This window comes from Camelus bactrianus, chromosome 18 (genome assembly GCF_048773025.1).
Source record: "Camelus bactrianus isolate YW-2024 breed Bactrian camel chromosome 18, ASM4877302v1, whole genome shotgun sequence".
NCBI classification, from domain to species: domain Eukaryota; kingdom Metazoa; phylum Chordata; class Mammalia; order Artiodactyla; family Camelidae; genus Camelus; species Camelus bactrianus.
The window spans coordinates 4,018,537-4,040,228 of record NC_133556.1 but is presented as its reverse complement, the minus strand read 5'-3'; the positions used below and the strand labels follow the sequence as shown (position 1 = coordinate 4,040,228).

Below are 21,692 nucleotides of genomic sequence, written 5' to 3'. Positions count from 1 at the left end.
CCACTATATATACAATAGATAAACAAAAAGTTTCTTCTGTGTAGCACAGGGAACTATATTCAATATCTTGTAGCAACCTATTATGAAAAAAGAATATGAAAATATGAATATACACATATGAATATATGTGTATCTATGACTGAAACATTATGCTGTACACCAGAAATTGATACCACACTGTAAACTGATTAGACTTCAGTAAATAAATAAAATAAAATAAAAGGAGTTAATACTTTCCAAAACAAGGTGAGGCTCACTTTAGAATTTCATCTTCATCAACAAAAGATTTAGTCCATCAACTAAAGAGTATGGGTTTTTTTTTTAACTTTTAATGAGCTTTATACTTTATACACTTACATCACTGCTCTTAGTCTATGCCTGCTGTCACACATTTAAAGTCATAAGCAAGCAAATATAATGTGAACTGCCCGAAAACAGCCCCACCAAGACTTGAGATACAGAACTGGTAAACCAACAGAGTAGATGCTTGTTTAGCTGTCAACCAGAGAAGTTTCACTTCTGTGGCTCAAGAAGAAGTTGATAAACACACATGGTACTCTGCTGTGCGTTGTACAAAAACAAGGGGGTGGGAAGCCAGTTACACAAAGATGTTCCGCAGTGAACACAGATAAATGTGAAAGGACAAGTACTGTGGAGTTATAAATGTATTCTGTAATTCAGTGCAAAACAATGAAAGGCAGCACCAAACAATGCAACATGAGAGTGACTCGTCACTAGAGTTATTTCAGAGGCGCGCAGAGCAAATGCGGCAAGAATGTGGTACTAAGGATTCAAGGCCATAAGGGGAATTGGACTAGATAACTTTTTACATTTTTGTCACTTTTGTGATATTATGACCCTGTGTCTAGAAATAATAGCAGGAAATGACCTCAGAAAGACTTGGCTCTGACAACTGTGAAACTACCGAGAAGCAGCTCATTTGTTGATAGTTCCTTCCCCTCAAGAATCCTTAAAAAAAATGGTATTATTCCCTGCTCGGCCCCTCTGGGGACAGAGTTCAGGCTCTCAATTCCACTTCCCACGGTTGCCACACTGTGAAAGACAAAAGCGTAAATGCCAGCCCTGGTGCTCAGCAGGGAATTTGGCCACAATCAGTTAAAGAATCACACAGAAGGGCTATTATCGGCAGTCTATCATTTGGCAGGTACAAGATGCTGTGCGTTTCCAGGCAGACCGCTGACGTGATGCAGCTGGCCGCTCCAGGCTCCAGGAAGGAGATCTTGACGCCACGGCTTGTGGGCAGCAGTGAAGTCCTGGTGGCTCCTGGTCCAGGTCCCGGCGCCAAACGCTGGGGGCCTCGTGCCCCTCAGCTCAGACGTCCGGGTAGTGGGCCCACCTGTGTGACCCCGGGCATGGCCCCCCAACTCTGGGCCTCAGTGTGCCGACTGTAAAGTGGGGAGAGGAACCGCACCGACCTCCTCGGGCGATGGAGGTGGAGGGCGAGCTCGGCGGACGCATGGCAGGCTCCAGGCCCCGCACTGGCTGGCGACGCAGTCACTGCCCTCGGTGCGCTCCCTCCTCGGCCGCGCTCCCTCCTCGGCCCCGCTCCCTCCTCGGCCGCGCTCCCTCCTCGGCCGCGCTCCCTCCTCGGCCGCGCTCCCTCCTCGGCCCCGCTCCCTCCTCGGCCGCGCTCCCTCCTCGGCCCCGCTCCCTCCTCGGCCGCGCTCCCTCCTCGGCCCCGCTCCCTCCTCGGCCCCGCTCCCTCCTCGGTGCGCTCCCTCCTCGGCCCAGCTCCCACCACCGCCACGGCCGCCCGCCCGCAGAGCCCGCGCCTCACCACAGCACTCGCAGGAACAGCTCGAAGATCCCCGGGAAGACCAAGTCGTCGCTGGCGATGGCCCAGCGCCGGCCGAACAGCACCATCCCCGGCATGACGAAGTCCCCGCCGCCAGGCCTCGAACCAGTCGGCCGGACTGGCCCTTGTGGCCCCTGGGAGCTCCAAGCCCTCGGGTCTCCGCCGCCAGACAGAGACTCTGCGCAGGCGCACGCGCACTGATCACCACGCGGCCGCTGCGCCTGCGCAGACGCGCTGAACCGAAAGATGCTGGAGGACTTCTCATGGTCTTCGCACGTGTGGTATCTATTCTACTATTTTCATTTTATATATAAGGACTCTTCTTGACGGAGGGGTTAGCCAGGCCAGAAATCCCCGGTAGTTCATGGCGGATCTGGGGCCACCCAGGTCTCTGGGGCTGCAAGCCTGTGACGAAGTTGTCCCCGCCGCCCCGCCGCGGTCAGCAGGGCTGCATTAGGACACTTGCAGGTTCATGGCCTGAAGCCACACTCAGCTTGGGGCTGGGGAGTAGGGAATAGCCTGATCTACAGTCTTTCCTACCAAACAGGCCTTTGCTTAGTGCCATGCTTCTGACCACTTCTTAGCCCCTCCACTCCCCTCCACCTGGTCTGAGCCCCTTTTATCCCATTCCAGGCCTCCCCCAATTCTGCCCTGCCTCCGCCTCTACTGTGCGTTCCCCCTATAACAGCTGGGGTGACTTTGTTGAACCCTCAGACCAGGCCCATCAGCTTAGTCTTGCAAGGCTGCACTTTGTGTGTAAAATAGACCCCATCCCCTTGCAGGATCCTGTCTCTGGTTGTCACACAACACAGGTATGTAAATATGTGGTTATCTGCTCCCTGGGTTAAGCTACTACTTTCTCCCTTCTCGCCACTGCTTGCCGCCTTTTTTTCTCCCCTGATATACATCAAGCTTATTCTCGCCCCAGAGTTTTTACAGTTTCTGTTTCCTCTGCCAGGGATTGTCCTCATGCCGGTATTTCCACATCATTCTCTCACTTCATTCAGGCCTCAGGTCAAGTTTAACCGCCTTAAGAGCCTTCCTTGGCCACTTGACCTAAGACAGCCCACCCATCAGATCCCAGTCCCATGCCAGCTTTCGTTTTCTTCATAGCACTTAATCAATGCCTGACATTGTATCATGTGTTTATTACCTCTTCTCCCACCTAGAACGTGTAAGTCGCATGAGCTTGGGAACTTGGGAACCTTGTCCGTCTTGTTCACCTCAATGCACACAATAGAGCACATTGTAGGCACTTATTAAATACTTGAAGAATGAACAAACAAACTCATTAAATGTCAAAACTTTTCAAGTTTGAAGGGTTTTCTAAAGGGCAGAATTTGAGTTAAAAATAAAGTGTATTGATGGTTGTGAAAATGATAGAGAATTGTAAATAGGGAAGTTATGAGGATTTTATAGAAAAGAGAACCATTCAATCATTCATAAAATAAATATTTATGGGTCATTTGTGTGACCAGAAATGACCTATCAGAGAGGTCAGGGAAGATGTCCCTGAAGAAGATATTAAAATGAGATCTGGAGAGAGAGTAGGAATTAAGGTAAAAGGGGGTGACTCAGAAGTTAGAAGGTTGTGCCTGTGATCACATATATTCTTAAATGTAACAGTTTCTTTTTGAAAACAGGATAAGGCTTAGCAATAAGATAATGCTTCCAGTAAACTTGTTAGTAAAAAAGATACTGTGAACTTAATGTTACAAATGATAACAAACCATAAAACTATGTAATTTCAAAGAGGTGGTATATAAATTTTTTAAAGATAAGTGTATTTTGTATAGTTCTAATCACTGCAAGTATATTCTACCATTTCCATGTAACATTATTCCACTGGTTGAATTAGACCTATTTTAAAACTGTATTATGCCGTTATTTGGGTATGTCATACAAAGCAAATGTGTCCTCTTATTTTAGACACAGATTTTTTTTCAATTTTCTGCTGTGAAAAATAGCTATTTTTAAAAAGGACTTCATCCATTTCCAAGTTTATTTCTGACACATAGAGAAATGGAGAAATCAGTTTTCATACTGTAAGGAATGAACTAAAAAGCCTCCCTTTCTGCGTATAAGTTTTCAGTTTATAAAAAAGGACATTATTTCCTCCTAAAGAATGAATAAATTGATTAGTTTTTAAAAAACTATTTTAAGTAGTTTTTAAAATATCAATTTAAAATAACTATTTTTTGTTACTTCCAAAATGAAACATCCAAGTCGAAGCATAGCTCTTGAAAGGGTGAATGACCTATAATGACTTTTAAATGATGAAAACTTTCAGATACAGAGATGTCTGTAACTGAAGACCCACCATCCAGATTTAACAAGGGGTCACATCCTGCCGTATTTGCTCCATCTTGAATTTTGGGGAAAAAAAGATCCTTGATATTCCTCTCTGCTTGTTCTTTCAGGTTACTTTAACTATTTGCAAATAATAGTGGGGATTCTTCAGAGATTTCTCAGCATTTAATTTCATCTTCGTATTAACTTGGAGAAGTGGATCTTTATTGTTTTTCCAAACTGATTCGTGTCTTCCTTTCTCCCTTTAGGGCTTGATCTTCTTTGATTTGAGCAAATCCTTCTGCTCTGAGTAAGATTAATATCTTTGCATTCATTGTTTCTGCTGTTGTCTATGTCAGAAGTGGGTAGGGGCTTTAGTCAGGTGATCTTTCAGTCAGTTGGACAGTTGTTTCTCCAAGCACTCTTAAAGTCCTGAGATTTTTCAGTTCTCAGAACTTGGAACAAATCACTTTCTTAGTTCCAGGGCACATGTTTTCCTATTACAGAACTAGAAATCTTTTTTTTTTTTTTTTTGGTAACCTGTATATTTTGACAATTACTTTTTTTTATTTAAAAAAATGTTTTTTGGGGGAGGTAATTAGGTTTATTTATTTATTATAATAGAGGTACTGGGGATTGAACCCAGGACCTTGTGCATGCTAAGCACACTTTCTACCGAGCTGTAACCTTCCCCCCAGAACTAGAAATCTTATGAATAAATAGGTTCTGTATTTCCATTCTGTTTTGGTAATGGAGTCAAGTGTAGTGTAATGTTTGCTTGAAGACTCACTTCATAAGTGCCCAAGGCCAAACTAGGTCAGAAATCTGGAGTATTATGTTCCAGTAGTATAAGAAGTATCTTTGTCATTGTTTAAAAGGATTAGTGCTATATCATTGCCGCAAGTTGCTTCTAAGCTGCAGGGATACAAGAGGGAATTGTTTCAGAACTGGAGAAGAAACACCCCCAGCACCTGCATAAGACTCCACTTCAACGGCTAAGCCAGATCAGCTTGGTGGGGAGAGGACAGCACAGGTTCCCTGGAAAGTCTACATCCAGCCACTAGAGGGCGAAGCACACAGAGAAAAACCCACATGAGCTCCAGTCCAACCAGCCTTCACTAGTCCTCACTCAGATGCGTGGTTTTGTAAGGTTCTTGGGGGTCTGTTTCTAGAGGCATTCTCTCCCAACAAGGGCAAAACTACCAATGTCATCACATGGGCCAGAGGAACTCCAGCCAGAACGGGTTCTGGCCAGCTTTCAAGGCTGCTGTCCCAAGCTAAGCACAAAGAAAGGGAGGGGGAAGAGGGTGCCCAAGGCGCTGAGCACCTTCTGTGCACCAAGCTGCACCTCCCAAATCCTGTGGTGGGAGTCCCTGCTCGTCACAGAGCGGGAGCAAGGCTCACGCTAAACCCATGGTCAGAGCTAGAGTGTGGGGAGCCAAGACCCCTAACACAAGTCTGTCCCACAAACCACTTAAGATTTCTACTGAAATAGAATCTTCGCTTGACCTTTCCAGGAAATTGTTTAACCTGTTGGCATCTTCGGAAATGCTGGGCTGGATCTTCCCTAGCAAGGCCTTCTAGCTGCCACTTTTTTTTCCTTCACCCATTTCTCTTTGGCCAGACTGTGAGGAAGCAGTAAATGTTCTTCAAACTCTGTAACTGATCCAGACGAAGAATGGATTGGTGTCTGTAAGCAAGTCAACAGCCAGTAGCTTTTCGCAGTTTTTTAGTGGGCAAATTTGTTCACTTTGCTTTATTTCTCTTTATGCTTACATTCAAAAAACACACACAAATAAAACGGCTTGTTGAAAAATATGAATTACCTGATAACCTTTATTCAGGAAGTGAAGTAATTCTGAAACAGTGCTTTGTGATACAACGCCTTTGTTTCCAACGTGGCCAGGACTCTGCCCCAGCCCCGCGCCCCGCCTCAGGTGCCTGCTAAGATGTCACTGTGGTGGGCCACAGGTGGTGGCAACATCTCAACCAACTCTGTTTTCACTTGGGCAGAATAACTGGAGGCATTGCTACTTCATAGATCAGGTGGCGTGCCGAGGTCCAGATCCTTGCTCTATGCAGGGTGCTCTCCAATGAATGATCCCAGCTTGTGTTTGAGTTACATGCACAAAATCATGTGTGAGCCCCCCACCCACGCCCAGTTTGGGCAGCAAGGAGTCTCCTCCACTTATGACGGGATTTCCCACCCTTCCTGCACGCTATCAGAATTTTCCAAGGAGGATAAAAACGGAAACTAAACTGAGACTAGGACGCCAGAAAGAAAGAGACTCTGATACACAAAAGCAAAGACATGAGGCAATGGAGGGGAAGCAAAACGAGAGAAAGATGGGAGGTTAAACTACACAGTTACACCGCCTATTTAGAAAGATGTTAAGATAAAAATAAAACCCATCCAGCGCCCTTCCTCCACAAGATATTTTAATGCAGCAAGCAAAAATACTACACCCTTCTTGTAGTAAGCACTGTTAGTATTCAACACTTTAACAATGGTGCATCACATAAAAACAAAGTCGTATGCTTTTGCATTAATCAAAAAAACGCTGCAAATTAATTTAATGGCAAAATCAGGAGGAAAATTCCAATTTTCCCACAAAATACAGAAAGTTTTAGATTACTAGGTGGAGAACAAATGTTTGCAGCCCTATACAGAGCTCTTGTTGCCAATTGAAAAAAAAACCCATCCTGACATAGGATGTTCCAAAAGCCTAATTCATTAAAAAAAGACAATTTATTCTACGTTTAATAAAATGTTTATTTAGGATGGTAACACAAGATAAATCATGCAAGAGCTCAATAAAAACAACAAAAAATTAAAAAAGTAAGAGTAAAAGGAATGGCAATTGGTGCTGCCAATTAAAATAAAGAAAATCATTTTACTGTCCAAGAGTAATATGGAAAACAGCCTGAATCTGAGCATGGACATGCTTGTAGTAATCTTCTGGAATTGTAAGTTAAAATGACAGATAATGTTCCATTCCTCAGAGGAGTCCTAGATCCAAAATAATCATCAGTGTCTCCCACACACACACTGAGATGGCAAGCAGCCCAAAGCCCCTGCCCACCGAGTTCTCTGACACCACTGGGACAGTCTCAAACTGACGCTTCTCAGTAGGGGAGGAGGGCAGGCACCTTTGGTGACTCTTAACTGAGACTCCATCTACATTCAGAATGTTAAAATTTCGGTAATGAAAAACCTAAGACTTGCAAGTCATCCTTACCAGCCTTAAATGTAGTGTTGTGACATCCAAAGAAGGATTTCCACGTCAGGTGAGAAGAAATTTGAACAGATGTACCAAATCGGACATACTATCTCAGATTTCAAACAAAGATAATTCATCTTTTGGCAAAAAAATAAATATAGTGGAATGCAGTTTGAGAGATGGAAGATACATAACCTTCCAGCTGTCAAGGAGCACGATTTCATTGCAGATATAAGGAATCAACAATTTCAAAGAATTAAAAAAAAAAAGTTTGCACTTATTCCTCACAAAATCTTCACTTTTAGAACTACCCCAATTGAAGCTACACACTGAATTTATTAATACAGCATTGTTTCTTTGTGTAAAAAAATCTTTGTACATAGTAATAAAAAAAGATAAGGCAAGATGCATTAAACAGAAACCTTCTGGTTCTTTCCCTCTGGGTTCTTACAGAGCCACTGATGACTATCTGCAACAGAAGAGTTAAGTTTCTGGTTTTCCGTCTCAAGCATCTTGTGCCTTTGCTGTGGTAAGAATTCCGTCCGAGCACCCTGAAGGACAGAGGCTGCTGATGGTCTTTGGCACTTACGCTGGCAGACTGAGCTTCTTTCCCTTGAGTACTGGAATTTTAAAGAGAGGAAGAAAAAACAAAAGGTTACTGATCCTGACAACCTTATAGTTTCCTTCTTCCCATTCCTAGAAGTCTGTCACACAAGATACTACGAGTGAGGTTCGAGGAAACAAGCTCTTGACAACCAACAGTCACCTGACTTTGGTGTCAATAAACAAAGCCCTCTGAACTGTGAAAGTGTCATGCACACATGGACTGGAATCTTCTTCATGTATCTGGACACCACAGCAACTGAATTTAAAAATACTAATTCGATTGAAATTGTCACCTAATTCAGCTTTTTGTTACGACTTTCTCCTCTAATCAACATATACTGTTATGAAATTTTGGATGTTAAAGAGGTAAGATACAAATGCCCTTATACCTCGCAATTGCACCACGAGGAATTTTACTGTATAGCAAGCATCCTTAGCCTGGGATCTGTGGATGGGTTTCAGGGCCTCCTGAATTCTCTAAAACTGTATGCATATATTTGTGTGTATATGCGTAAGTGTGCATTTTTTTTCCTAAGGAAGGACTATGGCTTTTTTTTGTCAGATTTTTTGTGAAATTCATATGTCCTGTGTTCATATAAAAGCAAAAATATACATATGCAAGGATGCTGATTTAAGCACTAGAGTTTAAGAGCAGCAAACCAGTAACAGCCCAAATACCCATGAAAAAGGGGCTGAGTAAGTTAATTACGGTAATACACATAATGAAATACTCTTCTGCTATTAAAAATTATGTAGATGTCTAGGGAGAAAAGCAGATTATAGGAAAGCACATATAGTTTAAGTCATGTATCATTAAATCATTACATTTACTGAAACATTAACAATGATTATCTCCAAGTGGTAGGATTTTGGGTGATTGTTTTCAGAATTATCAGTTCTAACTAATTTTACAATGAAAATGTGTCACTGTACAAATACAATAAAGCTACAGCAGAAGAAAAAAAAACTGCAAACCCGGATCCAGAAGTTTACTTGACAGTCACTAGAATGTTCTTCTGAAGCCAGTTCTGCTTTATGAGCCTGTGTCAGATTAGGAGCACGCTGGGCGGGGGGGCTCCTAGAAGAACAAGGCCGGCAGGACACAGCCCAACGTACCTTTCGTGATGTACAAGTAGAAGAAGTCACAGTACAGGATGGTCTGGACAACGCCGGCCACCACAGCAATGAGGTCGAAGAAGCCCTCGAAGTAGAAGCGCCAGATCCAGTTGACGAGGTACAGGGCGCGGTAGAGGCCCAGGAAGAACAGGTAGTGGGTGGTGATGGTCTCCGCCTCCCCGGTCTTGCTGATCATGAAGAGCTGTGGCAGGATAGCCACCGATTCCAGGTAGATGGAGAAGGTCCACAGAATCTGCCAGAGAAACAGCAGGTCTGGTCAGCATCCAGGGCCTGCCCTGGGTTCATGGGAAATACTCTGGCTTTACTGTGAAGCAGTCTGGGCGTCCGAGCCCACAACAGAATAGCTTTACAATTTAATAAATCACAGAAACTTAAGCTACATGTAAGAGGCAGACACTCCCAGTGACCAGCTGGGGAACCTGGGCATGTGTACCTCTGAATTTTCACTACCGTGTCTCCCTAACGTCACCTTCTTCTCTAATTTTCTGTGACCCTACCTGTGTGATGTCTCTCCTGGGTAAACTCACCCCACTCTGAATCCAGGGCCCCTCATCAACTCTGTTTTCTGCCAGGGTTGACAACACTGATGGCTGGGTCCTTCCACTCCGTCACTGCTGTTTTTCCTCACCAACTGGTCTCCTTTCCAGACTATCTAAACTGTCTCACTATTATTCTTATTCTTTAGGCTCTTTTGGTGTGGTAAGTCAAAGGCATAGGAAGTCAGAATTGTAATTACACAAACTCTCTGCCCAACACAGTACTTGATTCTCGCTGATGGAAAGAGGATATGTGAGTAGCCCCCTGGAGTGTTTTAAACGCGGGTACTCCCTGCACCTTCAGAAGACCACCATCAGTGTGGTAACTCAAGTCAACCCCAGGATGTTGAGGGCTGGACAGAGCGATGAGGAGCAGGCCAGGGCACCAACCAGGGCCAGGGCACCATGCAGTCCACTCTTCCTGAGGATGAGGAGTCCTGCTTAAGGGGTTCACAGACACAGCATCAATGAGCTACACCCGTACGGGAAGAGGAAACACAAGCTGAGTGGGAGTGGGCAGAAGACCATGTGTTCAGACACTCAGGACAGGCACAGCACTGCGTTCGGTATCACAGGACCCAAGTTTATTCTAAAGGAGAGTCAGCAAACACCCAAATGGGTGTCTAACCTGGGTGCTTAATTCCTTCCCACGATTTATTTACACCAAACAGTTTATGTTGTACCAGAAGCTTGTTGAACCAAAACAAACAAAACAGAACCACTGTAAGTTATCTGCAACCAGGTCTATTTCCCTAGGGAACCAGACATGACCACTAAAAAACCTCTGAACTAACCTCAAGAGGAGAGAAGTCATGATTGACTAGAAATGAGAGGCCTCCCACAGGGACCACCAGAAATTCCACTCGAAAGGTATCATGATTTCCATCGTAGGTTGCCTTAAATTTCATGTAGATCAGGTACACTGTGGCATAAGAGCAGGCAATGTAGATGAGCTAAAAAAAGAAAAAACATTGGGTCATCAGTATTTTAACAGTTATTCCAACTCTTTGTGGCTTTCTACATCATCCATATTATAAATACTTTTAAATTATAAATTTAAATATAGTAAAATTCACTTTTGCAGGGGTATACAGCTCTGTAAGTCACATAACCACCAACACAATCCAGATGCAGACCAGTCCTATCACCCCCCCAAACTCCCTCATGCTGCGCCTACATGGTCAAGGCTTTCCTCCAGGCCTAACTGCTGGCAATCACTGATGTGTTCTTGGTCCCTGAAGTTTTTGCCTTTTCTAGAATTCCATTCCACAAACGGAATTATACACTATGTCACCTTTAATACCAGCCTCTTTCAGTTAGCAGAACGATCTGAGAGCCAACCATATTGTTGTGTGGACTAAGAACCACTCCCCTGTATTTCGAAGCAGCAGCCCATGTCTGGGTGCCACAGCTGTTGATCCATCTGCCAATTAGAGGACAGGTGGGTTGTTTCCAGCTTGGGGGATGGTTGGATAGAGCTGCGGGGGACATGTGTGTGCAGGTTTCTGTGTGAGTATAAGTGTTACTTCTCTCAGGTAAATACCTGGATCGTATGTTAAGTATATGTTTAACTTTATAAGAAACTGCCAAAGAACGTATTTTTAATTTTATTCTAAACTACTAGATAGTATGTTTAGAAAAAAAGCAAACACGAACTTCAATGCAGTTCAAAACCAATACACTTCCTTACAGCACAACGATATTTCCCAGATAGTGCTTTCCTTAAGATAAACGATGTAACTCATGTTAAACTTTGCAATGATGGTTTTAACTTATCTGTGTTACTTGAACACTCAGCTTTCAGACTGTTGCTATGAAATTTTGTCTGGTAACATAACAAAAGCAAAATCAAAAGTTAGTGATAATCTGTAAAACATTGCTGCCTATGTATTTGCACAGCAGTATAGCTGTTCAAGGGCATACAATTAAATTGTATGTTCTTTCACATTCAAAAGGTAAAACACTAAAAATATTTTCATCCAAACCTAAGGAAAAGTCTGATAGTCTGAAATTACACCAATTTTCAGACTTCAGAATTTTAGGCTCAAGAACCAAACAGTAGTTTGGTTCTAGTAAACAGACAACTGGGGTATCAGCTGCACTGACTTTTCAGAAAAGCCAACTTGTGAAACTTAACTGGGAAAATATTTGGGCAAAACAACTTAACAGGAAAATGAGGGCAATCACCAAGTCATCATATGCTTGAAAACAAAACAAAACAAGGATACTAAACTGTCCCTGGCATCTTTTCATAAAGTTGTATTTGCAAATAAATAGTCAACAAAGTATGAAAATTGCTGGTCATTCCCATAGACTGGAGAAGTAACATACACACACCCTCCACGCAAAATCAAGGAAGATTAACATACTGTAAGAGGAGTTCTCTACACATTCAAATATATGCATACACGTACATGAACAAAGTAACATATCATCTACACTACAGATGAAATACACATACATCTACGAACAGGTCCCTCCCCAGCCCCCTCCTCCAGCCAGCCTGGATTTCCCATACAGGCTTCAGCAGCCGCTGGGGAAAGCAGCTACTTTCTCCTCTCACCAGTGATTGGCATTTAAAGTAAAAAGTTATGAGCATATAGGCCTTGGCTCTCATTCCCGATTTTAGGGACATTATGTTTGGAAGCTACAATTAAGTAAGCAAGGATTCCTCTAAAAGCTGGGTATCCCAAGGGGGACAGGAGGGGACTCTTGCTTACACACGTCTAATACCTGCAGGCTCAACTTGCCTGGACAACAAGCACAGACCTAAAACCATTTTTAAGTAAGCTAATTATTTCCTGATTACTAGGCTCCCATCACTTAGTAAGGAAGAATGGAATGATTATAGGTAACTCAAATCTGCTTCTTAGTAAAGACCGTGGGCTCAAATATTGCTTTGTCTACTTTGACCTGTGCTTATAAAAATGCTTTCGAACACAAAGTGCTGTGGGAGTTGTTTTAAATACCACACCAATGGCTTTAGCTTAAACATTACTTCATTGGGTGCCAAAAACCAAGTGCCTACCACAGTATCCCGCATACAGGTGCTCGCTAAGCATCTGAGGAACGAATGAAGTCAGACACCCTTTCTACACCCGGAGAGCCTGTACTTTCCCTTCACAGCACCTATTGCAAACTGCAGCTCCTCCCCATGCCCTGAGTGCTGCTCGCTGCTCACCCCACCCCAGCGGGCCCCGTGGTGTTCACCAAGTCTGAGTTCAATGATTGCGGGGAAGAACTGAGGTTGCCACAAGCGGGGAGCGTGCGCTGCCAGTGGTACACAAGATGCTGGCTGGAACGCGACATTCTGCATTTTGACAGTCAGACATTTGTTTTCATGTCAATTAGGAGAAATATGACACCAAAGGTATTATGGATACTAAAGCTTGGACCAAGCTAAAAGGTTTAAAGAGCGCATGACGTAAATTCTGTGCAGACGCTGCTGAAGCACGACAGAAGTAAGCGGGATGTGTGGTGCAGTGGGGGGCCCCGGCTTCTATTCTTTGTTCTGAACCGACTCGCTGGGTTTCCCAGACTCTATAATTTCCCACTGCATGAAAACATAATAGTCACCCCTCTGTCTCATAGGGTTTTCAAGAGCTTTAGAAGTTTACCATAGTCGAAGAACTTAAGATTAAGAAATCTCTAGGTGCAAATAACTTTAACAGATACTGCTTTGAAACAGAAAAAATATGCTTAATGATAACTATTCTCAGCTACATGTACTAGGTGGTCTAAAAGTGCTTAAGTCAAGAACAGCATATTTAGACATTATTCTTGAAGATGTTTAATTAAGTGCACAGGTGGCATAAATTTAACAGTTTCCATAGGTCTGTGGATTATGGATAAAATACGTTCCATTGGATGCCATACCATACCTTCATAGACGTGTTATATAATGAAATAAATGAAGTAAAAAGATCCAGGTAACGAGTTGTGAAGACCAGTGCAAACAGAAGCTGGCTTTTCCCAGAAATACCTACAGAAACAAAAGCAAAGTATTAGAAATGCTTGGAGAGCTCTGTGATTCTTGTGGACAACATGGTGCAGGGAGTGCAGGGACGTGGGACCAGGGGCCGAGGCTGATGTCCAGGACGACTCTGGGTGCATGAGAGCAGTTTCTGTTGTTCTTTCCCTCGACAGTCTTGAACATGACCGCCTGGGGAGGTTCTAACAGCTTTTCTGTCTCACTATGACGATGTCAGCACCAACATGCCAGGATGTGTATTGTTCAAATGAACATTAAATTTCTCAAATATGTCCCTCTAGATATAGAAAGAAATTTATTTTAAAAATCCTGCTGTTATTCAGTGTTGTAACTTGTCCGTTACGTTTAGCATCTTTCCATTTTTAAAAAACAGTATCTCATGTGACAAATCTTTTGAGGGTGGAGCTGGAATCTAACTGGATTAAGGAGATGAGGGACCAAGTGGAGAGCACTGCTTCAGGGGAGAGTCTGAGCAGTAATCCTCCAGGAACAGCAGTGTGGCCTCCCAGGGTGACTTCTTTTGTGAGAGAAGTGTTTACTTGGGTATGTTAAAATTTTTTACAATTCCACCTCTTAGATTCATCACACAACCAACCTCAGACTCACATAAAAATGCTCCTGGATGCTATGGCAACAAGAGGGTGGGAACCTGCTTGTCTTCCAAAGCAGCAGTCTGTCTTTTTTACTGTTTTAACATCTTAAAACTGCTTCTACCCCCAATCACCAGCCCACCTCCTGAGCACTGTCGTGGCACATGGAGCCTCAGCTAGGGAAGTCTAGAAGGTCACATAGAGTGCACCTGACATCTGCATTTGGCTAAATATTTATGTGACAAAAGACGTAAATTATGGGTTTCAGATGTTTGAGAAAGAGCGAATTCATTAAAGAAACTGAACCTTACTAGATGTCAGAACCTGCCCACCCTCATCTACATGGCAAACTTCACACCATTAGACATTTAAGCAAGCTTGTATTTAGCAGAAATGTCACTGCACCCAAATCATTAGCAGTATTTCCCCAGAAGGTGAACATCACATTGCTTTACATGGTATTTTTACACTGTTTTACAAAACAATTTTATAGCTTGTTGAAAAGCCTGGACCTAAGAATGTTACTTTCTATGTATGAATATTTACAGTTCCAGCCTAGTCACAAAAATAGCTAAATAGAAACTGAAGAAAAAGTCGACTCTATCCTTCTGGATCCATCAACAGTAACCAATTTCAAGGACCAAAGGTAGAGATACAGACAGTAAGCCATCTCCTTTTAGTCTTTTCCCCAGGAAAGGGGAACTTTTTTTCTTATGAAAGATCAATATTCCAAAGGAGAAAACACGAGGCTGCCACTGACATAGAGAACATGGGAGAGAGAAGACAAAATGGGGAAAAAGGACAGGGAGCATGTGGGTCACATTTGATGTTTGTTGAAGACTTGAGAGATAAATTTCCAGTTCATTTCCTATATGGTTCTTTCCAATATTTTAAATAAAAGAATTATAGGATACATATGGGCAAATCTTGTTGTAAAGAGTTTATTCTAATGGAACTTTGGAAGCCATGCAGATTTGAAGTCTGTCCTCATTTTCAGCATTTTTATTATCAAAAAGCAGGAACTATCATGTCACTTTTACCACTCCCCTTTGCGACCCAGTTCACGTTTCACTTCCTCTGGGACGTCATCTTTGAAGACACCCTCCCCCGGTGCTGTTTATTCATTCAGCAAGTGCACAATGGGAAGTACTTCACGCCAGCTGCTGCCCTAGCTCCTGTTACAGCACTTATAAAACACACTGCGGTCATCTGGTTGCCTGGCTTCCTCTCCCCCAACCCCCATCACACTGGAGATGTCCGAAGGCCCGGGTCGTGCCTTATTCCATTTTGTATTCGCTGTGCTGAGCACGGGGCCTGACACCCAGCAGGGCCCAGAAAACATCTGCTGAATGAATGAGCAAGTGGACAAAAGAAAATCTGATTCATTTTAGTTTCATGTCATGGGGGTATATTCCCATTTTATGGTATTTTGGGGATAACACTTCCAAAGACTCTCCAAGTCATACTGTGTCTCTACGATTGTAAATAGGCAATGTGCTCTGGGCTCTGCCCTAATTCACCACCAGGCAGAGGGTGGGGCAGAGCAGAAAGGGGCAGGCAGCATGTGGCCAGCAGCCTGTCCCGTGGTGCAGGAGCTGCCATGCTGGAAATCTGAGGATGCTTACACAGTTCTGCCCTATGCTTCCTGGCCTGGGATCCTGATTAGCAGGTGGCAACATTTTCCCTTTAAAACAGAAAAACTGTTCTGTCTCCCCAAGAAGGCAGAGGTCCCAGCTGAAGACAGAAGGGGTAGGGGCAGGAATCTCCTTCAAGTGGGAATACTTGCCATGAAGCCAGAGGGGCTCTCATGGTTAGTTTCTCCCTGGGTTGAGACCAAAGCATGCGAAGGCCATCAGGTAACAAGTGCTCAATGTTTCTGAAACAGCCATCTCAACTCTAAATGCACCAAATATCCATACTATGGAGTATAACTTGTTAAATGGAAACCAATCATTAAACTTAATCCCATTCCCGTCTTTTCCCACTGGGCCAAGTTTAATAAAAAGCTACAACTAAATAGTCCAGTGTATGTTAATTTAAGCTTCAAGTCAAAAGTTGCATTTCTCATATTCCCATTGGTTTACAGAACAGAGCCCTCAACCAAACAGAAAAGCCTTCCATGAATTATTTTTGTGCTGGCGACAGCTGGGATACAACCAAGCACTGCAGGTCAGACCGCCAGGGTAAACAGCATGGCAGCCTTCAACAAGGCTCCTGCATACCATGCTCTGACCTGCTGTCTCGAAGGATCCAGGTACTCGCCTTTAGGAGACTATCAGAGGTCATGATTCGAGGTCATTAACTTACCCTCGAACCAGTAGCTCAAAAGTCAGGAACTGACTCAGAACACAGCTTTGTGCCTCGGGGAAAGAGAGGCTTTGGAGTCAGCAGGTCTGGATGCAAGCTCAGTCCCTGAAAGCAACAAGCAAACCAGGGCCCATTACATATACTTGGTCCCCCTACACCTCAGTTTCTGCATCTGTCAAATGGGGACAAATTATGCCGAATTGTGGGACTGTTGAAAAAAGTGTCTTTTACTAAACCTGCCCCACCGCAGGTGCTTGGTAAATGACAGCTCTATGTATTGCTTTACTATTTTTTCTTGTTTTCAGAGAAATCCATGCTATTTTATTAAAAATACCAATGTGCTAAAATATACGGAATAAAAATCAGAAGAATCTTGTTAACACCCCTCCCAACTCCATTTTAAGTGCAACTTAATGGGGCCGTAACTCTTCCTTTACAATTTGCTTCTTTAACTTAGTATCTCAGATGTAGCTTCTGTTAATACTTCTAGCTCCTTCTTTTTAATGGCTGCATAGTGCTCCAGTGTGAATGTGCCAACATTTGTGCGATATCTCTCTTAATGGACATTTGAGTTGTGTACAGTATTTGCTCTTATAAATACTGCATGAACATCTCTGTATCTATAAAGTGCTTTGTATTTAAGTACAACAAGTATCCTTAAACCTCAATATCACTTATTCACATATGTGACAATTTCTGTAGTTCAGATCCCCTAGAAGTGCTGGGGTAAACTATATGAACACTTTAAGTTTTGAAATATTGTCAAACTTCCCCTACATAGGCTGTGCCAATTTACATATTCACTAACCCAGACGAGAAAATACCCTTTACTTCACCCCTTTGCCTACATTAGTTGTTGTAAACCTCTGCCTTCTTCCCACCCAGCAGGCAAATGATGGGATGCACTGCTGTTTTAATACCCAAGTTCCTAACCACTAGTGAGGCTGGGCATTCTTTCATGCATAACTGGCCTTCTGTCATTCTTTCGTGAACTGCCAACTTTCCCCATTTTTTATCAGATTAGTTTTTTTAATTTGTAGGAGTATTTTATTACAGATTATTAACCTCTTGTCACTTAGATATACTGCAGATTATTTCTCTCAGTTTATTGTCTCTTAACTTTGATGATACTCTGAATAATTAAGTTAATTTGGGGAGATGTACTATCTTGCTTCCTCGCCAGCCTGCCCGGTCCTCTCCAGGACCATGGTTTGAACATACATTCAGGTCATCTTTTATGTCCATCAGCAAAGTTACACATTTTCTTCATTGAGGTCTCATACTCTCCTTGTTGGGAAATCAGGAAAGCCTTCCTGGGATCTTTCTTGCCACATCACATATAGAATTTACTGCCTATATGGTCTGATACGCTATATTTTAATCTTTTTTATATATGGCTTATTACTTCAACTAAATTGCAGCTTTCCTGAGAGCAGAAACTTTGACAGCTACAAGATGCTGCTCTGAGCTGTGTCCCGAGTGTCTTGCACATAGTGAGTGGTCAGTAAGTGGGAAAAATGATTACTCAGGAGACTGACACTCAAAAGAGCAATAGGCAACAGCTGCTACAGAGAGAACGCAGAATGTGAGGCAAAAGCTTCCTGAAGTACCCGATGACAACAGAAGATGAGGTATTTTCCAAGTCCTTCAAAAATACAAGCTGTCCAAAAAAAAAAAAAAAAAAAAATCAAACTGTCCAATTACGAGAACTACAGGGACACAGCAGTTTGGTAGGATGTTTGGCAGGATGAAAAATCTGCAACTTACATGACAATAGCTAACAACAATCTAAGCACCAGGTGGAGGAGGGAAGGGAAGGACTAGGGGAGGATGGCTGGGAGCCTTGGGTCTCAGAAAAACTCCTCTGGTAGTTTAAGCACAATATATACAGTACTAATAACAACTGTCAGCCTACAGGAAAATGTAGACAGGAAATTCTTCATCAATACACCAACGCCTATTCTCCCAACACTACCCAGGTCAGTGTTTAGGGCGATAAAGTGATGACTTGCGCATCCTGTGGATCCAGCTGCCAGTCACAGCTCAGGAAGATGAGAAACTGACATTTCATTTGGGCACCCCTCTGTAATGACAATGGCAGACAGAAGAGAACGCCAAGTCAGACTAAACTAAGATCAACTCCCCTGCCCCCACTTTAAAATAGGTCCTTTAAGGCAGTTGCTCTTGAATTAGATGGTCAAGAAAACAGAATCTTCTTTACTAACCTGTCTCACCCCACACCTCAAGATGAGAAAGCCCTGGTTATGCAGCTGCACGCATGTTCAAAACAAGTGCCAAAACCCTAAAATGAACCCCAGCACCAGTATTTTCAAAGTGAGAAACACAACCTGAACGTACATGTCTCCAAATCTAGTTATTTGAGAATCTCATATCAAATTCTTACTCTTTCAAAAGTCTCTAGACAACTTTATAATTTAGGGTGAAAAACAAGGTAGCTAGTCAAATTCTAAATTTAATTCTGAATCATGATCTTGATGATTCTGATTTTTAAAAGGCTAGAAATCGTACATAAAATGATCCTAAGTCTGATAACCAGAACAGTTTAATAACTGTTGGAATACCTGCAAACACAGACAAACTTAACTCACCTATTTGTCTTATTATTTTGGCTGAAGTATTTTGTATTTTCCTAAATCTCCCACATAAAAGTAATGAGTATTTAAAAACAAAGAAACAAAGTACCAAATCTTCTCACTTTCTCCTGTTACCCAAGGGTCCTTTAAGAATTCTACATCCAGCACGTCACTACCTTCTCCCCAACATCTTAATTTAGATACACGTTTAGGAGCTAGCATCCTTCAATGTTTAATGACTTGACAGAGGGGATTCTGAGAAACCTATGAAAAAAGATGAAGAGACTCATACAAAGCTTTTGGAGCAAAAATGAAGATTAAAAGTAACATTTTCTGGTGAGGGGTGGGCAAAATGGGTGAAGGTAATCAAAAGGTGCAAACTTCCAGTTAGAAGACAAATCCTGGGGATGTAATGTAAAGCATGGTGGCTGTAGTTAATAATACTGTACTGATATTTGAAAGTTGCTAGGGAATAGACCTTAAAAGTTCTCACAACAAGGAAAAAAAATGTAAATATGGGTGGTGTTGGGTGTTAACTTAAGTTATTGTGGCAATCATTTTGCAATACATACACATAACAAATTTTTACATTGTACACCTAAAACTAATACAATGTTATATGTCAGTTATATCTCACTAAAGCAGGGGGAAATTTTTTTTCTGAGTGCAACAAAAAATGACCTAAACTACTGGCCTGGCATCCACTGTTTAAACCAAAATTACTTAGGCCAAATAGATATTTATTCAAATCCTTAATTGTGAGTTCCAGAACTGCCTGTATTCCAATCCTGGCTCCACCAATAATGTTCTCACCTCCCCGAGCCTCGGTTCCTGTACCCACAGCATGGGGACAAGAGCACTCATCTCCCAGGGTTATTTTAAGGACTACATGGGATGAGCCATTTAAGGCACTTAGCTCACTACCTGGTACACAGCAAGCGCTTAAACGTCAGCTATCACAATCGCTGAAATCACTTTGCTGTCGCTGGAAGTCATACAACTGAACCTCTCAGAACTATGTATAAATTGAGAGATCACCTCCAAGCCAAACACACTGGTTTCAGTACATGGACTTTGTAACATCCATTTTGACTGCTCAAAGGTCTTTTTGGTTTTGCTTACTTCCTGGATCTCAGCTACATTCCAGGGAGATAGGTGAGGCCTGAAGACAGCAGCCAAAGATGTGGTGTGACTTTTAGAGATGAAATTTTTTTTGGAAATCAATCAGGTAAATAGAATCTCTGCCACGTAGGTCCTTTGGGACTCCACCTTTTACTGTCTCTGCAAAAATTAAGTTCTTTAATTCATCAAACGTTGTCACACTGAGGCCACACTATCAAAAATATATGTGTAAGAAAGACATTGTATTTTGAGAAATCATTTCAAAATTGGCCATTCTTAAGCTTTTAGGGTTGATGAAATGTATAACTCTACAACTACTGTCTGGGAAAGATTTGTCTCACTGCCTCCCAGCAATGTGTGCATGAAATGTGCACTCCCGAGGAGGGAGTCGCCAACTCACTGGTGACGTGGAGTGAGGAATTACAGGAGGCCGCATGAGACCTCGGCGGTACCCGGCACCGCGCCGCAGGTTTTAGAACCCGTTATTAGATGGAGGCACTCGGAGTCTGACAAACTAGTTTGTTCCTCAAAGCAGTATTAACTGCCCCCAAGAAATTCGCTTAGAGACCTCCCCATACCCCCTTCCTGTGGTGGGTGTGATCCTGGTCCCGAGAGCTGCGGTGAAGCCCACAGGACTCTAGGAACAGGCCTGCCTCGACACCCTAACCTGGAGGCCAGTCCTCGAAGGGGCGGGGTGGGGAGCGGGGTGACCTCTCCCCGCCCGCGCCCCACCTCCCGGGCTGGGTAGGCTGCCACGTCAGGCCAAGCCGCCGCGATCCTGCCCATCCTCCGGCGCATCCCACTGATTCCCGGGCTCCCCGCACCTCGGGACCCCCCGCCCAGGCGCGCAGGGAAGCGCCCACAGAAGCCCAGGGCGGGGGGCGCGCCTGCCGGACCCCCGCCCCCATGCAAACTTTTCAGATAGAACAAGGCCCCGCGCTGTCCAGTTGGCGCCTCCCCGCCCCGACCGCTCAAGTTCGGGGGCCGACCAAGTGCTGAGCGGGGCCCAGAGCAGCGACACCTCGCCCCGGCCTAGGCTCCCCACGAGTGCGGCCGCCCGCCAGGCCGGCCGAGGGGGTGTGTCGGGCCGGCGCAGGCTGGCGGGCCGCAGGGCGGCCGAGGTCGCCGGGTCCTCCCAGCGACCCGGCCCCGCGCCCGGGCCTCGCCCGGGCCTCGCCCGCCGCTCACCCGCGCAGGAGCGCGTCTTCCAGATCTTCAGCAGCAGGATGACGATGGCCGCCAGGTGGGACAGGTCCCCCGTCAGCCGGAAGATGTTCATGGCGGCGGCGGTCGGCGCGGCGGCCCCACGCTCGGTGGCTCAGGCAGCGGCGGCGGCCCCTGAGATGAAGCGGCGAAGATGGCGAGAGCGGGCGCGACGTGGCCAGGGACGTGGCCGAACTGCCGGCGCGCGCGCGGGGCAGCTTGGGAGAGCGGGCGCCCGCCGGGCCCCGCCCCGGCCCCGCCCCTTAAAGGGGACGCGCCG

At 44.1% G+C, this 21,692-nt stretch overlaps 2 protein-coding genes across 6 annotated transcripts in view; both read right to left on the bottom strand.

Moving 5' to 3' along the window:
* Positions 1-1,931, bottom strand: part of DAGLB (diacylglycerol lipase beta) — a 30,534-nt gene extending 28,603 nt beyond the window's left edge. For all 3 annotated transcript variants that reach the window (XM_010965787.3, XM_045503874.2, XM_045503885.2), the window contains exon 1: positions 1,799-1,931. In XM_010965787.3, the coding sequence (XP_010964089.2) occupies positions 1,799-1,893 (95 nt within the window). In that variant the 5' untranslated portion in view covers positions 1,894-1,931. The remainder of the gene's footprint in view (positions 1-1,798) is intronic.
* Positions 1,932-5,923: 3,992 nt separating this feature from the next.
* On the bottom strand, positions 5,924-21,622 carry KDELR2 (KDEL endoplasmic reticulum protein retention receptor 2). 3 transcript variants are annotated; one of them, XM_074345670.1, is made up of 5 exons: positions 21,398-21,621; positions 13,487-13,587; positions 10,400-10,558; positions 9,049-9,301; positions 7,737-7,946 (listed from the first exon to the last, which is right to left on the bottom strand). In XM_074345670.1, the coding sequence occupies exons 1-5, from the start codon at positions 21,486-21,488 to the stop codon at positions 7,912-7,914; spliced, it is 639 nt and encodes a 212-aa protein (XP_074201771.1). In that variant the 5' UTR covers positions 21,489-21,621; the 3' UTR covers positions 7,737-7,911. The 3 variants fall into 3 exon arrangements, with proteins under 3 accessions (XP_074201773.1, XP_074201771.1, XP_074201772.1); XM_074345671.1 differs by lacking the exon at positions 21,398-21,621 and adding an exon at positions 16,494-16,512; XM_074345672.1 differs by lacking the exon at positions 9,049-9,301 and having other exon boundaries at positions 5,924-7,946; positions 21,398-21,622.
* Positions 21,623-21,692: the final 70 nt, after the last annotated feature.

Excerpts from the sequence above, each read along its gene's own strand:
- KDELR2 (XM_074345670.1), bottom strand. The coding sequence starts at position 21,488 with ATGAACATCTTCCGGCTGACGGGGGACCTGTCCCACCTGGCGGCCATC. Across the intron at positions 10,559-13,486 it reads TATATAACACGTCTATGAAG|CTCATCTACATTGCCTGCTC; the intron begins GTATGGTATGGC and ends TTCTTTTTTTAG. Across the intron at positions 7,947-9,048 it reads CTACTTGTACATCACGAAAG|TACTCAAGGGAAAGAAGCTC; the intron begins GTACGTTGGGCT and ends TTAAAATTCCAG.